Below are 15,887 nucleotides of genomic sequence, written 5' to 3'. Positions count from 1 at the left end.
TCTGGCCCCTGCCGATCACACCATATAGTGCCTGGGGTTGGGGGCTGTTAAGTAACATGTGAACTTGATGCTTTATTCTCGTACACAGAAAAATATGATTGCTTAGATGGGCATGTTAATGAAATCAGGGAAAGCTGAAAACCTCCCAGTACATAGAAGATACGGCATTGAACTCACAAGATAGTCTGAGACACAAATGTCAGCCTTAGGATGGCTTTGCAGTATTCTTTGAAATGGTACATCTGGGAAACGATATGTGGATGGTTTATTAGATAGACAGATACAGAAGTACACCAAACCAAATGAGACCTTAGAGTTTAGATGAAGATGGCAGAGACTTTGCTTCCTGTGGATGATCTAGGGCTTTCGATTTCTTGCCAGCAGTAACATCTCAAATATAAGATTATAGCTGCTGAAGCCTACAAAGCAACAGAGTATGAAGAATCCCCCCAAATTGTATTTGAGCAGGTTGCTTAAAGCATGGAGAGAGCTGTTCCTCCTGTTAGTTGCTGTGAAAGTCTGTGACACTGAAAATATACTCCCTGGAAAGAGACCAAGGAAGAGCACTTAATGACATGAACAGATTGACACGGTGACACAAAGGTGTATTCTGCATTCTCTTGTCGCTTTTCCTCTTTGCTTGATCTTTAGAGTTGGAGTGTCTACTTCACTTTTTCATTCTGTTTCCTATTTTCTAAACACCCATAATGTGTTAGGTATTCTGATTATATCAGGAGCGTGGTCTCTGTCCTTCGTATTTCCTCACTAAAACTGTTACAGATTTTGGATGTAGGTCCATATGTATGGTAGCTTTTTCATGAGGACTAAAAGCTGGGGCTGGAGCCTGGGAGATAAAACAAATATGAAGATTCTGCACAAACATAACTTTTTCCCCCACTATCAAGTCCCTTTACATCTATACCAGGAGCCTTCCTCCTCTGTTGTATCACATTGCTTCACCTGCTTCAGTCTAGATGTACTCCCATTTCTGGGTCCTCGGAGCTTTCTCCCTTGGTCTGCTGGCACTGCCTTTTTTTACTTGGTAGTACTCTACTGTTTTTCTCTCAGGATCTGTCAGCTCAGTCAGAGTGCTTGTGTTGCTCTTTCTGACCACTCTGTTCCTCACATTCCGCTGGGACTGCTGCGCTCTGCCATCAGACTTCAGAGTTGATCTTCAGTCGGCACTTAATGAGCCCTGTGTTGGATCAGAGAGAATCAGGGCACAGGGATCCTTCTTCCAAAAATTGGGTTATGTATATATATATATATATATATATATATATATATATATATATATACACACACACACACACAAAAGTTTGGCTTGCCCCACATTACTTAATCCTGAAATCCCCTGGCTCTTAACTTACAACATGGAACATCAGTCACAACTTGTAGGATTTCTGGTATTTCTATGCTGAGCATATTTTGTCATAGTAACGTTTTTATCCTCCAGTAATAATAAAGCTTTGCTAAAGCATCAACTACTAGTAATAATGAAATGGTGATAATCTGTCAGAGTTTGTGTTTTGCTAAGAAATTTTCACTTTCAGAGACGGGGGAGGAGGAGATTAATTCAGTGACTATATGGGAGGTTTTATTCTCAGATAAAGAAAATGGGTAGAGAAAACCATATTCCTAATTTTTGTTTTTCCCAAATCTTTTTTTTTTCCCACCCAAAGCCTGGATTACTCCCAAGGTAAAAGGAGTAATGTCTGGAAATCGTTAATCCATGGGATTTGTTCATGGTGTATAAAATTTTCAGAAAGAATTTGCTTTTTAAATATGATTTCCTGATTGACTATGGCAGACATAAATCCAGGAAGGACAGCTCTGTTGGAGCAGCCAAGATCCCTCCCACATTTTTTGGTGTATATGTGTGGAGTGGAAATAAAGATTCTCCGTGTGGGTAGGTCAGGAGGAGAGAGAAGTAAAGGGGAAAGGAGAGAACAGTGATGCTGCTGGGGTGAAAGTAGGGGCCGCACACCCTGACCTCTCTTGGAATTCACTGCAAGCTCACTAGGATCCTAGCTTTATTTCAGTTTATAGTAATGAGAGAGAGAAGTTAAGGAGTCACCTTTTGTGCCTCCTCTCGTGGTACTGTTTTCAGTTCTTGAAGTTCAGAAACATACCCATCCTCTCAGTTGGCAGAGTTCGAAGCTGTGCTCAAGCTGAACATAATGGCTAAGGGCCCTTTTACTCAGATCTTTCTTTCCATGTTGCTCTGGTACCCCTCCTGCCACTACAAGCACATACATGTGCTTCTCCTACACACCAGATCGCATGTCTCTGACCTGTTTGTTTCCTGGTTATTTCTGACTTTAACATGAAGAGATCAAATTCCTCTACACAACTAGTCTTTCTCTAAAAAGCACAGATACCCATTTCTGATATTTATACACAGCTGCAGATACATTTATATTTTCCCCTGCATTTCAAGTGATAAGTAGACTCTCCTTCTCTCCCACCTGTACCCTCCTAGGCCATGTTTAATGAGGAGCCATGTCTACTAAAGGCTTCAGACACAGAACGAGCCCCTCAGTGGCCACAGCCTATCTGTGAGCATTCCGCAGTGAACTTCTAAATACCTCCATTCTCTTCTTGTGTTTGATTTGACACTAGAGTTGAAATAATAACGTGACTGATGGCAAACTATCCCATTCTACTCCTCCCAACTCTTTTAGGTTTACACACACACACACACACACACACACACACCTTTAACCTGACCTTGAAATAAGCTAATCACAGAACAGTCTCCTCCAGAGACTGGCCTCTGTTTGGGAGCCCGTATAGAGATAAGCTATCCAATCTCATAGTTACTAGATAATCATACTTGGCCCTTTTCTTCTCTGTATTCCTGTAGACTGTGAGAAGGAGCCAGTGGATGTGTTCCCTGTAGTGTAGATTCACATCCTTTGTTATGTCCTTGTTTATTGACATATGTCAAGGTCAGAAGGTTCCTTTTGTTTAACCTGGGCACCTCCACTTGGCCTTCTCTTCCACTTCCCATGCAATTGGTACATTGCATTAGAAAGAGAAGAAAATGAGATGTTGTGATATGTTGTTATTGTGGTTTGCCCAGCAGGCAACAAGTGTGTTGCTATTTTTCAGATCCATCTGTCTAGCAGACAAGTAGTAATTCCAAGAAGTGTTGTTGTGCTTGACTGCAGCAAACAATTATAGCAGGGGTACTTTAGGCAGCAGGCCTCAAAGGATCAGAATGGAGTGTGAGTTACAATTCCAGCACTCAGGGATGTGCACAGGCATGTGAGGAGTTGAAGCCGCCATTTTTGCCCGTCGCCAACTGTCTAACTAGTTTTTTTCCTTTTAAATGCAGCATCAGCATTCATTTGGCTTGCCTGCTCAAAGAATGTGAGCCTCTCTTCTCCCTCTTCTGCCTCATTTTTCTCCCCCATACCTAGAATTGTTTCCACATAATTTCTCACTCATATGTGTATAGCTGTGGAGCTTTACTATAGAATGGAGAAGTCGTTCATCTGTTTTATCGTGTGCACACTTTTACGTGCACACACACAAATATTTAAACTCTACATTGTTCACTAAAATCCAATAAATGATTTATTGTGAAGAGGCAAGCCTGCGGCCAAGAACTGAATTGAAGATGCTTTCCCATCTTTACTAGCTCTTAAGAGCAAGGAAGAATTTTGGAACACACACCTGCTCTTAGCATTTCTTAATCTAGCAGAGTGGATGGCTTTTTTTTTTTTTTAAGATCTTATTTATTTATTTGACACGGGGTGGGGGGGTAGGGGAGGGAGAAGCAGACTCCCCGCTGAGCAGGGAGCCTGATGTGGGGCTCCATCCCAGGACCCTGGGATCATGACCTGAGCCAAAGGCAGACATTTATCTGACTAAGCCATCCAGGCTCCCCGAGTGAATGGCTTTATTCTAGTTATCTTACTCTCTCATCTGACCACATCATCTGGGAGCCTACTATGTGTCCTCTTGATTGGTTAGCTTATGGAGTAGTGTCTGTGCCTCATAATTGTATTCTCTCCTCTTAATGTCCATTTATCTGCACTTCTTCATCTGCACATATTTGTCTGCCCCCTTATTGGTAAATGACCTTATTTTCATGTATCTTACAAGTTTCCAAATATTAAAGTAGGTACTTGAAATATCTACAGCCTTAACATCCTCCATGAGCATATAAATAAAGGGGCTCAGCAGATTTCCTTCCCTCACTAGTGGGCAGGCCCCCAACACTCTGCTATATTTGAGTAGCATTTATTATACTGCATAAAATAGGGTAGGTTTTAACAAAATGGAGAATAAATAGGCAAAATATAGTTAGCAGCTCTATAGTTCAGATTTCAGGATTCATTTTATTCTGTACCCTGTTTCCTATCTCCTTACGACTTTGAGTACAGAATTTTTTTCTCTCCGTCTGGATCAACAAGTAGGGGATGATTTGTTTTGTCTTGCTGAAGTGGTAATATATGCTTAAAGAAAAATTGACAACAGACTTCTGAGCTGTAAGACTAAGAGGAAATGATCACGTGTTATTTTAAAAAATTACTCCCACTTTTGTTTGTACTTCAAAACCCATAGCCTTTTTCAGTTTTCATAGACACATTTAAACTTCAACAAACCATAAAGCCCTTTAAATCTGAAACCCTTGAAGAGAGTTTTTACTTTAAGAACCAGATATTTCTACTTGTGGTAAGATTTCTGATTAACATTTATTCATCTCAGTGATCCAGTGGTCCCTGGACCTGAACTCCTAGTGATAACCAAGTATTTACTATTCCTCTCCTTTACCCAGTGTTAAAGAAAAAAAATTATCAGAAGAAAAAAATTATCCATTCACTTTTTAAAACAGCAAGACAGACTTCATTCAGGACCATTGTGATAGGTATAGGGACCACTGCAATGGAGTTTTTCGGTGGGGACAGAGATTGTGCTTAACAATCTTTGAATTGAATACAACAAGGAAAAGTGGAAATTTATAGCCCAGGAGCAGGGTGGGGGTCAGTGGATGGAGGCTTACTAAGAGGAGACATCAGGGAGAAGGGCACATTCTGGCTAAATCCTCCTAATAGGATCCTTGCTGAAGGCAGGCCAGAGTGATCAGACATCACCTGGAGAATGGTGGAGGATGAGGAACCTGATCAGATACTGAGGGTGATCAAGTATCAGGGATGGGAGATTCTTGATAAACCAATTTAGCAGAATTCTTGCTAAAGCTGGACAATGTAGAGATGAACACAGAAGCTCCAAATTTAGGGCCTAGTTGAGAAGAGAGTTCAGGGGAGCCTAACTAAAGTTAGGTTAAAGAGAGAATCTTTGTCACCAGTATATAGATAAGGTCATGAGAATGTTAATAGAGCCAGTCCAAATTTTTTATTAACTGTCATAATAATAGGTCATCTGTAAGGGAGGGTGAGAAAGGGATTCTGCTTGCTATAGAACTCATATTTGAGGTACTTAGTAAATATTTATAACACAAGTAATATTCTGAATTATTTTGCTTTTGTCGTGATTTTTATTTTTGGTTTGGAAGGTAAGTGTAAGACAGTCACATTCTATAAAATATGGGGAGTCAAATAGATATACATGAAAAGTAGTAATGAAGTCAGGATTTGGAGCCCTTAAGTTTCTTGCCTCTAACTTTAGGTTATCTGTTAATTTTTCCTGAAATTTTGGAAGTTTATTGACTTTACCACTAAAAGGAAGGCAGCTATGCTATTATAGAATTGTTTTTCAGTGACTAGTCCTCTAAGCAGAAACTAAGTCTAAAGCTATTAAAATTTTCCAGATTCTCAATGTTAACAATAAGGTTTGGTTTTTGATGGAGGTTATATAGGTATATCTTACAAACTGTTCTGGGGCGCCTGGGTGGCTCAGTCGTTAAGCGTCTGCCTTCGGCTCAGGTCATGATCCCAGGGTCCTGGGATCGAGTCCCACATCGGCTCCCTGCTCTGCGGGAAGGCTGCTTCTCCCTCTCCCACTCTCCCTGCTTGTGTTCCTGCTCTCGCTCTCTCTCTCTCTGTCAAATAAATAAATAAAATCTTTAAAAAAAAAAAAACTGTTCTGAAGTTTTGACTTTTTTATAGGTTATTATGAGGGTGCAGACATGCTAGGCATATTTTTGTCCAAAGTATCTCTTGCCGGAGAAGTATCAAATGAAGGCCATTCTCAAATGTATGTATTTTTTTCTATTTCGTAGGGTTAAAAATGGGTAAGGACTGTAACACCAAAAATATTTAGGGAGTCCATTAATTGTCATTCTGTTTGGGCTTCAAATGAGAAGGCTAATTAAGAGGTTGGATCTCAGGGGTGCCTGGGTAGCTCAGTCGGTTAAGCATCTGACTCTTGATTTCGGCTCAGGTCATAAGATCAAGCCCTATGTCAGGCTCCACGCTGGCCATGGGGCCTGCTTAAGATTCTCTCTGTCCCTTTCCTTCTGCCCCTCCCCGCCTCTCTAAAAAAAAAAAAAAGAGGTTGAGTCTCAGAGACCATTAAGAATAAAAAACTTAGGGGCGCCTGGGTGGCTCAGTCGTTGGGCGTCTGCCTTCGGCTCAGGTCGTGATCCCAGGACCCTGGGATCGAGCCCCACATCGGGCTCCCTGCTCCGCGGGGAGGCCTGCTTCTCCCTCTCCTACTCCCCCTGCTTGTGTTCCCTCTCTCGCTATGTCTCTCTCTGTCAAATAAATAAATAAAATCTTTAAAAAAAATAAATAAATAAAAAACTTGAATTTTATGACCTTATGTATGAAGACTAAGTTAAGCTAACCTTCACATCAAGGCAAAGAGGTTTATTTAGCAATTTAATTGTTTGCCTGAAGTAAACTTCAAAAGTAAACTTAAAGATAAATCATGAATTTATGCATTTTAATTCTTATATACCCTCAACACATTAGTTCCACTATTTCATGATTTTTTTAAATGTAGACCAGAACCACACCTTATTCTTAGTATTCTCATCAGCTAAAACCAGACATGGCATGGCATAGAGACATTCACTAAATGTTTGTTAAGTGAATTAGATAACTTTTTAGTTTTCAATATATGTCATTTGATATGCAGTATATCTAATCAATGTAGGCAAAGTATTATGAGGGTTACTATATTTTTCAAACAACTCTATTCTTTCACCAAATAGCTGTATTTAAGTGAGAACATAACACAAAGCTCTAAACCTTTGTGAAGAGACTTAACACCATCCTTCATCTTTCTGATCCTGGGGTATGTTATTGGTCAAGAAGATAAACTTAGTTATTGAGGGGGAAAAAGACTTTGAGACTAGATTGATGTATTTTTTCTTGTTTCCTTATTTACTTTTCAGAGTTAGCTCTCTGCTGGGGCCTCTGGACAAGAATGCAATTAAGAGGGGAGCCTGGGTGGCTCAGTCGTTAAGCACCTGCCTTCGGCTCAGGTCATGATCCCAGCATTCTGGGATCGAGCCCCGCATCGGGCTCCCCGCTCAGCGGGAGGCCTGCCTCTCCCTCTTCCACTCCCCCTGCTTGTGTTCCTCTCTCACTGTGTCTCTCTCTGTCAAATAAATAAATAAAATCTTTAAAAAAAAAAAAAAAGAATTCAATTAAGAGAGTAATGTCTCTGGGAAGTTAATATGTTAGTTGTTCTGGGACTTTCTTGATGTACCTACATGACAGAAGTATGATGGTAACCCAGTGAGAAATCAGAACTACCACTAGCATTTATGCCGTTAACGTATGGACAGTTGAATCTGCCTCTGAAGGTTTCAGCAGCAGATAGAAGAACAAAAAGATTTTGTAGCCAATTAAAGGCGGTCAGCTAGCCACAGAAGAATCATAGTAAATTTAAAAATAATTTACAAGGAACACAGTAAATTATCAATAAATGTTAGCTTTTTAAAAAATGGTATCTTCCAAACAACAAAATATTAGTTACCCCAACAGTAAATACCTTAAGTCCCAAATAATATTCAGTACCTATCCATTCAGTCTTTATGATATAGATATACCATTCGTTTCAAAATGAGTTCCTAGAATGTGTTACAACCAACTAACCCATACTTAGAGTAAATGTCTGACACGGAAACAGTAGAATGGGAAGAGAAAAGCAGGCTGTATAATGAACTGGTTTGGAGTCTTTCACTCTGCACATTCCATCCTCATATTGAAAAGTCAAATGGTCTAAGAAAGTGTGTTCAGATATCATAGATAAATGGGTTGCAGAAATGGAATACTGTGGAATTTTCAGTTACAATCTACATCGAACAATACAGGAGCAACTCATCTGTCTTCCAAAAGACCTTTACCCATCTAATCTCACTTAAGTGGAAAGGAGGTTAAAATAAACACCTCAGAAGATCACTGTCCTCTGTCACCATATGTCATCAAACACTGACCTGTGAAGTCAGTTTGAGAACCTAGTACATAAGCAAATAAATCCTTGCAAGAAGAAACAAAGCTATCAGTACATCAATCAGAAGGTCTCTTCATCCTTTTTACAATTTAAATTCTTTTCCTTAACAATTTGGTAAATATAGGATTGGGGGACTATTGCCATTTGGCATCATATTTGATACAAACAGAAGTTGTTTTGACAAGTTCATTTTTTAACTTCTTTTTGCCAAAAAAGGTGTATAACTATTGTTCTGTATAGCTATAGAGCTAATGTGGCCTGACCACATTTCTCATAGTTTTTGGTAGGACTTCTTGCCAATGTACTGAGGTTGTATGTGGACAGAAGACATAACTTATGGATCCTGTAAGGCATCCTCATTCTACTTTGCAAGTGTCCCTCTTCCCTCTTGAGATTAGGCAGGGGCAGTTCTACCTTGTGGGAAATGCAATTTCTTTTCTAAGTGGCCTGTCCAAGTCAGATAGAGAGGAAAAGGAAGAGATAAAGGCATTTCCCACATGATTGACGTGGTTAAATGTGTCCCAGAGAGGCCAAAGTGATTTTTTTTTTAGTGGGTAGATTTGGGAACTGTGGTATTTGGGCTGTTTCTTATGCTTTCACATAGTAAACTCTATGGGTTTTGTTTTGTTTTGTTTTGTTTTTTTAAAGCAATTCCCTTTGGCATGGAAAGAAAGGATAGACATCTGGGTTATTACATGGAATAAATCTTTATCCTGGAAAAAAATGTCAAGTTCCATCATATTTTAACTTTTCAACTTGGACTTTGAAAAATTCTAGAGTGCGAAAAACTCATTTTTTAATCAGCACTTCAATATGAAATGCATTTAAATCAGCTTGAAATTTATCTTTGATTGAGAACAAGGACCTAAAACATAAATTTTTTCATCTCAAGTTATATAGTGGTGAGGTAGTATCTTTCTAAATTCCATTTACTTATAAGAAATTTGACTTCTCCATTACTACCATTTATCACATTGTCCCCTTCCTCTGTGGTCATACTTTTTTATGCCAGTTTGCCCATTCAAACATTCATTACCTAAGATACCAGCTTTTTCAGCCTTGCAGCCCAAATGTGATAACAACTATAGACACACACACACACAGAATGGGAATAAGTGGAAATCCCAAAAGTGAACCCCGCCCCCGAAGTTGTTATCAATGTGTGTGTGAAAGAAGACAAGGCCAATCTAAAAAAAAAAAAAAAAATGTAAAATGAAATAGGGCTGCATTGCTTGAAGGCCTCAGGGATGTGGTGTGTGGTAATAGAACCATGACTAGGCAGTTTAGTTACTAAAGTGCAAAGTGTACATTCATTTAAAGGAATATTGCTTTTAAATTGCTTTTAAGATTATGCTTTAGAATTCTTTATAAAATTTTCTGCAGTAAGTATGCATTTGTGATCAGAAATAAAATACAATTCTTTTTGAGAGATTGATGATGTTTATGAAAAGTTATCCAACTTCCTCACTCTCCAAATCCTCTGCTTTATTGAAACAATCCCTTCCTGGGCGCCTGGGTGGCTCAGTTGGTTAAGCATCTGCCTTTGGCTCAGGTCATGGTCCCAGAGTCCTAGGATTGAGTCCCTCATCGGGTTCCCTGCTCTGTGGGAAGCCTGCTTCTCCCTCTCTCCCTCTCTCCCTCTCTCTCTTGCTCATGAATAAATAAAATCTTTTTAAAAAAAGAAAGAAAGAGAGAAACAGTCTCTTCCTTCTGTGATTGGCAGTGTCGATATGTCTGTCATAGGTAGGAAAGGCCAGCACAGAACTGGTACCATGAGCCTGCTTCTAGGGGTCTCTTACAGAGCCCAAGAACCTTCCACACCAGCACCTAAGCATTGAACCTTTATCCTTAAAGAATTGTGTATGTGAGTTTAAAAAATAAAATAATGCTAAGTTGATTTACTTTCTCTGGTTTGTATTTGAATTTCTATAATATGTAATACCCTATAGGCCTAAACTCTGAACTCTGATCTTTTTAATAAGCTAAAGATTATTTTAGCGACTAAGCTCTCAATTATTTCATGGAAATAACATCAGAAACAGAGGAAATGTGATTTATTTATAAAGCAACCATTAAAAACCATGTTTTCCAGGAATACGTGATGTTTGAATAGTACTCATAACATTAAATGGATAAGCAATATGTATCAAGGGAAATATGAAGTGTGATACTATTAAAAGCTGATTTATAAAAGTTTATAAAAAGACTTAGAAGAAAATCAGTGTTGCAGATGTTAGTCTTGTTGGAACACTTATGCCTATTTTATTATTTCTTTTACACTTTTTTCCCCATATTTTTCAAAGTAAAATATTGATTTCATAATAAAAAATACAAAACTGCGTTAAAAACTCTGAAAGAGAAATGAAGGAAAGCAGCAGGAGCGGGCCTCTGAGGAGGCCAGGGAGAAATCGGTGTCACTTTTGAAAGTAATACCAGTCCTTGTTTCTGAAAATGAAGATTATTGAGCTCCTTATTCATGAGGTGGGTCAGAGGTGTCGTGTGCATGGAAAATGCCAGCCCAGTGACATGCAACAGGTACAGACCTCTGCCTTGTAAGCCCTGGGAACATTTTGAGAATTGCCAGCATTTTGGTGGGGCTTCGCAGCTCTCACAGCTGCTGTGGATCAAGCAGATGCTGCTCTAACATTCCAGCATTCTGAGATGTGAGATCGGGCCCAACTCTTCCTCAGGCTTTGACCAACTACCAAGTACCTGACCAGAGTATTGTCATGAGGGCTGTCAGATGAAATTCTGGGGCAGAAGCCAGCTGTCATTTAACGTGTTTCCAAAGGGAGTCAAGGGATAGTTATTCATCCAGGGTAAAGGAAATAGCAAAAAAAAAAAAAAAAATTTTTTTAATGTAGGACTGTTTTTCAAGAAAAACATCAAACGAGTGTTACAACTGAGAGAATTTCAGAGTCCTTGGCTGTGAGGTGTTTGGTGTTATGTAAGGATTTATCAATCACTGTTTAAAAAGAATATCGGATAGCTCTGTGAAATGAATGAGGGGAGCTTAAGCCAGGATGAGGCAGATTTAGTAATGAGTTCACTCATCACATCTCATGGCCAAGAAAAACGTGCACCTTCTCCAGAGACAGAATTTTTCTTCCATTCCAGGAGGTGAAGGAACACATGAAGTATATGTTGTCCAGGCTTTCAGTGAGCAAATTTCACTAGCAGTTTTTTATAACCACTCATAAATAAATGGGAAGAGAAATTGTGAGGTAACTGGAGTCTTTCTGTATCAGGAATGTCATCTCTGTAAAAACAAGTTAGTCGTGTGTTTAATCCCCTGCCTAAATACGAAACTCTCAGTTTCATGTTGATAGACTAAGCCAAACATTCCCTGTCTCCCAGAAATGGGTGTGACAAGTATAAATGTGCAAGTGTGTGGAACTGTATCTTTTTACAATCCTGAAGATTTCAGTGGTGCTTAGAGGAGCTTTAGTCTTTGGTCAGTTTTCTTTGACTTGGGAGGCATGAAGATACTTGAACTTCTTGTTTCAGAATGACCTTGACTTTCCTCAATTTTTTCACTTCAGATCATCCAGCCCCTCTTAGAACTCGACCAAAATAGAAGCAAATTAAAGTTGTATATTGGACACCTGACAGCCCTCTGCCATGACCGAGACCCCCTGATACTTCGTGGACTCACTCCACCAGCTTCCTATAACTTGGACGATGACCAGGCAGCTTGGGAGAATGAGCTGCAGAAGATGACCCAGGAACAGGTAAGTCTCTCATTTGAACTTTGACAAGACCCTGATAAAATTCAGCTGCTACTTAGGTTGGGGCAATAGGAGCTCCCTTGGGAAGTTCAGTGTTCAGATTCAAGATTGTTAGCAACGGGCAGTTCTTCAATAGATAATAGGAATTACCATTTGCAAGAAGTACCACTTTATTCTTCCCTCAGTGTAACTTGCTCAAGTATCAGAAAGCGCTGCTTAGAAAGGAGAGGGTTGGGGTGCCTGGGTGGCTCAGTCACTTAAGCATCCCAACTCTTGGTTTCTGCTCAGGTCATGATCTCAGGGTCTTGAGATCGAACCCCTAGTTGGGCTCTGCGCTCAGCGCAGAGTCTGCTTGAGACTCTCTCCCTCTCACTCTGCCCCTTCCCCTGCTCGTGCTTGCTCTCTCTCTCTCTCTAAAATAAATCTTTGAGAGAAAAAAAGGAGAGGCTTAAGGATAGTCTGCTAACATGCCATACTTTATTTCATAAAAGTGATGACCACTAATAATTATAGCCACTGAAGGAAAATCTGAGTTAAGGATACTTGGATAATGGATTTTTTTTTCTTTTAAGATTTTTTATTTATTCATTTGAGAGAGAGCGCGCTAGAGCACAAGCAGAGAGGAGGGTCAGAGGGAGAGGGAGAAGCAGACTCCCCACTGAGCAGGGAGCCGGATGCGGGGCTCGATCCCAGGACTCTGGGATCATGAGCTGAGCCGAAGGCAGATGCTTAACCCACTGAGCCAACCAGGTGCCCCTGGATAAAGGATTCTTGACAAGTCAGTAGCAAGTAGCTACAGTTGTCTCTAGGGAATAGTGGGTTACAACATACTACGTTTTTAAGTGAAAGAACTATTAGATGAATTAGTTTAGGTGCTCCCCATGATACATTTTCTGCATACTATTGCCTGTAAAAATCCAATGATTCTCTTTTGTTCATATTGTGATTTTTTTTTTTTTTTTAGTTCAATAAAGAAAGGCTAGTCTGGAGACAAAAACTGGGGATAAAAGAAGCAGATAGGGGCGCCTGGGTGGCTCAGTCAGTTGAGTGTCCAACTCTTGATTTCAGCTGAGGTCATTATCTCAGGGTCCTGGGATCAAGCCCTGAGTTGGGCTCCCTGCTCAGTAGGGAATCTGCTTCTCTCTCTCCCATTGTCCCTCTTCCCAAACCCACTCATGCTTGCGAGCGTGCTCTCTCTCTCTCAAATAAATAAAATCTTTAAAAAAAAAAAAAAGAAAAAAATGGATGAGGATAGCTATAGAGAGCAGACATGGAGAGTGAAGGAAAGAAAGATTGAATAAACACAGAAAAAGAGAAATAGAACAGTTTCTAAAACATTAACTCTAAGCCCCTTTAGTTCCTAGTTTACAGAGGGGTTGATGATATCCCTAACTAGGCCACGATTATACCAACTGAGAGACTTAATTGTATTCGTGCTGTAAATTTACTAAAATTCTCCGGAATTTTGAATCTATATGCTATTTTCCAGCTAAATCCTTGCTATTTAACACTGTTTGTTTACTCATAATGTGTGAAGGAAAATTGTGTTAAATACAGACACTTCCATGGTATGACAGCAATGTCAACCCACAGATCAAGAAGTGCAGACTGGAGTCTTAGAGCTGTACTTACTTCTCCATGGTATGGATATCGCTTTAGTAGACATATTTAACAACCTAATTAGTTATCTGCTTTACTTATTTGATGAGTAAAGGTAAAGCCTACCTCTCAAATTTAGCATGTTGCCATAGAAATTTTAAATTCTCTCTTCTTGAAAGAGGGAAGAAGAATGTAAAGGACAGAATGAAATTGGATTCCTAATAGCTAAAGGACATTAATAACCATGTAGTGAAAATGCAACTGAAAACCCACTGGAAGCGGAATGCATGCCTAGTTAATTTCAAAAACTTTTACTTCAAAATTTTACAGAAGAACGGGGCTTCTTAGGGCGCCTGGGTGCTCAGTCGGTTAAGCGTCTGCTTTCAGCTCAGGTTATAATCCCCCAGGGTCCTGGGATCAAGCCCTGCATCGGGGCTCCCAGCTCAGTGGGGAACCTGTTTCGCCCTCTGCCTGCCGCTCCCCCTGCTTGTGCGCTCTCTCTCTCTCTGTCAAATAAATAAATTAAATCTTTAAAAAAGAAAAAAAAAAAGAACAGTGCTTCTTAAAGCACTGACATAGTGATATATCAAAATTGAACTGGCATTAAATTATTTCTTTGTATAACAGGTTGTCTTTGAAATGAAAAAAGTATTTCTGCTTAGTTCTGTTTTCAAATATGCTTGAATGAACTTAACTCAGTTTTTCTAAGGGAAAAAAAATATCTCCAGAGTGAGACCAAAATAGGAAATTTCAAACTAAGAATTTTTCAGAAAGTTTTAAATAAATGAAACCAAGAATTCATTAATCGGCTTGCCATTATACATTATGTTACAATCAAGCTACAGTAATCATCAAAAGAGTTTTGCTCACATACATGAATTGTGTTAATATGTTTCTTCTTGACTGAGAATGTTCTTCAGTCACTGAAGTTATTGCTTGAGGTGTGTGAAGTTGTGTCTTTAGCAGGCTTCCCTGGGAACCCTGAGAAACAGGGGACTTAGGTCATCCGTAAAGGAATACAGCAACTAACACCACCTTCTGTAAGCTTCTCCTTGGCTGCTAAAGATTGGTGGAGAAACCAACCAATTTTCTGCCAGCTCACCACAAGTAAGAATTTAAGGGGACAGTGCAGGCTATTGAGAAAGATGACCCCTAGTACTACAAAATGATTGGTCCATGAAAGTATTATGATCAAGGTTTACTTTAGTTTTTGAAGCCGAAGAAACATTAAGACCCAAATCATTGCCAAATATGCACATTGGTTTATTTTGTGGGTGTGTGGTGTGTTTACATTTTTGTTTTGGAGGATGTAGAGCCCTCTGCTGCTGACATTTGTATTATCCAACTCTGTGTGTCCTGTGCCTTTCACTGCCACCTGCCACCACCACCCCCCAATGACACTCTCATGAGGACAGGACAGGAGCCTTGTCTATCCCAAGAATAATGCCTAGCATATAGTATCTGCTCAATAAATATTTGTTGAATGAATAAGAGACAGAAGAAGACAGAATGGATAAATTCCATACTCCTTATCCTATCCTACAAGGCTTTCTTTCATTGGCCTGTTTATTAAATGCACATCTCTTCTCATCCTAGCCTTGAAGCATACCCAACCACTTAGTTTTAAACTACTTAAAGTTTTTATACTTCTGACCTTTTGCTCATATTGATCCTTCTGCCTAATATGCCCTTCCCTACTTTGTCTCCTGGGCAATACCTAAATAGGAATCTGAGTTTTTAAGCTCAGCTCAGACATCATTTCTTCTATGTATCCATTCCTGAAACCCTAGGAAGAATGTGCCGCTCGCTCTTTAAGGTTTCTGTAGTACCTACAACGCATATACTTACTTGTTTTCATATCTGTCTTTCCATTCTAGCCTTTCTGTCTGTTAAAGACATGAACTATATAATTTTCATCTTAAAATTAGCACCACATCAACAAGTACCACTTGCTCAGTAACTTAAATGAGTAAGTGAATTCTAGTGAGTTCTGCATAGCTTATTAGTTTGTATTTCATATTTGAGATTCTTATTTCTCCAACTAGGAAAGTTTCTTCACTGCCAGAACCATGTCTTATATTTCTAAAGTGCCTAGCACAGTATTATATGTATAGAGAATGTTTAGTATATATTTAGCTGATTATTTATCTATTGGACAACCCAAGACACTTTCCTCAGTGCCAT

The 15,887-nt window shown here is 39.4% G+C and overlaps 1 protein-coding gene across 3 annotated transcripts in view; it reads left to right on the top strand.

Annotated features, from left to right (window-relative positions):
* LOC145721704 (ELKS/Rab6-interacting/CAST family member 1-like) overlaps nucleotides 1-15,887 on the top strand; it is an 88,812-nt gene that overhangs the window by 31,213 nt on the left and 41,712 nt on the right. For all 3 annotated transcript variants that reach the window (XM_081821002.1, XM_081821001.1, XM_081821000.1), the window contains one exon: nucleotides 11,919-12,107. In XM_081821002.1, coding sequence (XP_081677128.1) covers nucleotides 11,919-12,107 — 189 coding nt within the window. The remainder of the gene's footprint in view (nucleotides 1-11,918; nucleotides 12,108-15,887) is intronic.

Source organism: Leptonychotes weddellii, chromosome 5 (assembly GCF_054177405.1).
Source record: "Leptonychotes weddellii isolate Sample4059 chromosome 5, ASM5417740v2, whole genome shotgun sequence".
NCBI lineage: Eukaryota > Metazoa > Chordata > Mammalia > Carnivora > Phocidae > Leptonychotes > Leptonychotes weddellii.
The sequence above is the reverse complement of the archived record's forward strand: the minus strand, read 5'-3'. Positions and strand labels throughout refer to the sequence as shown.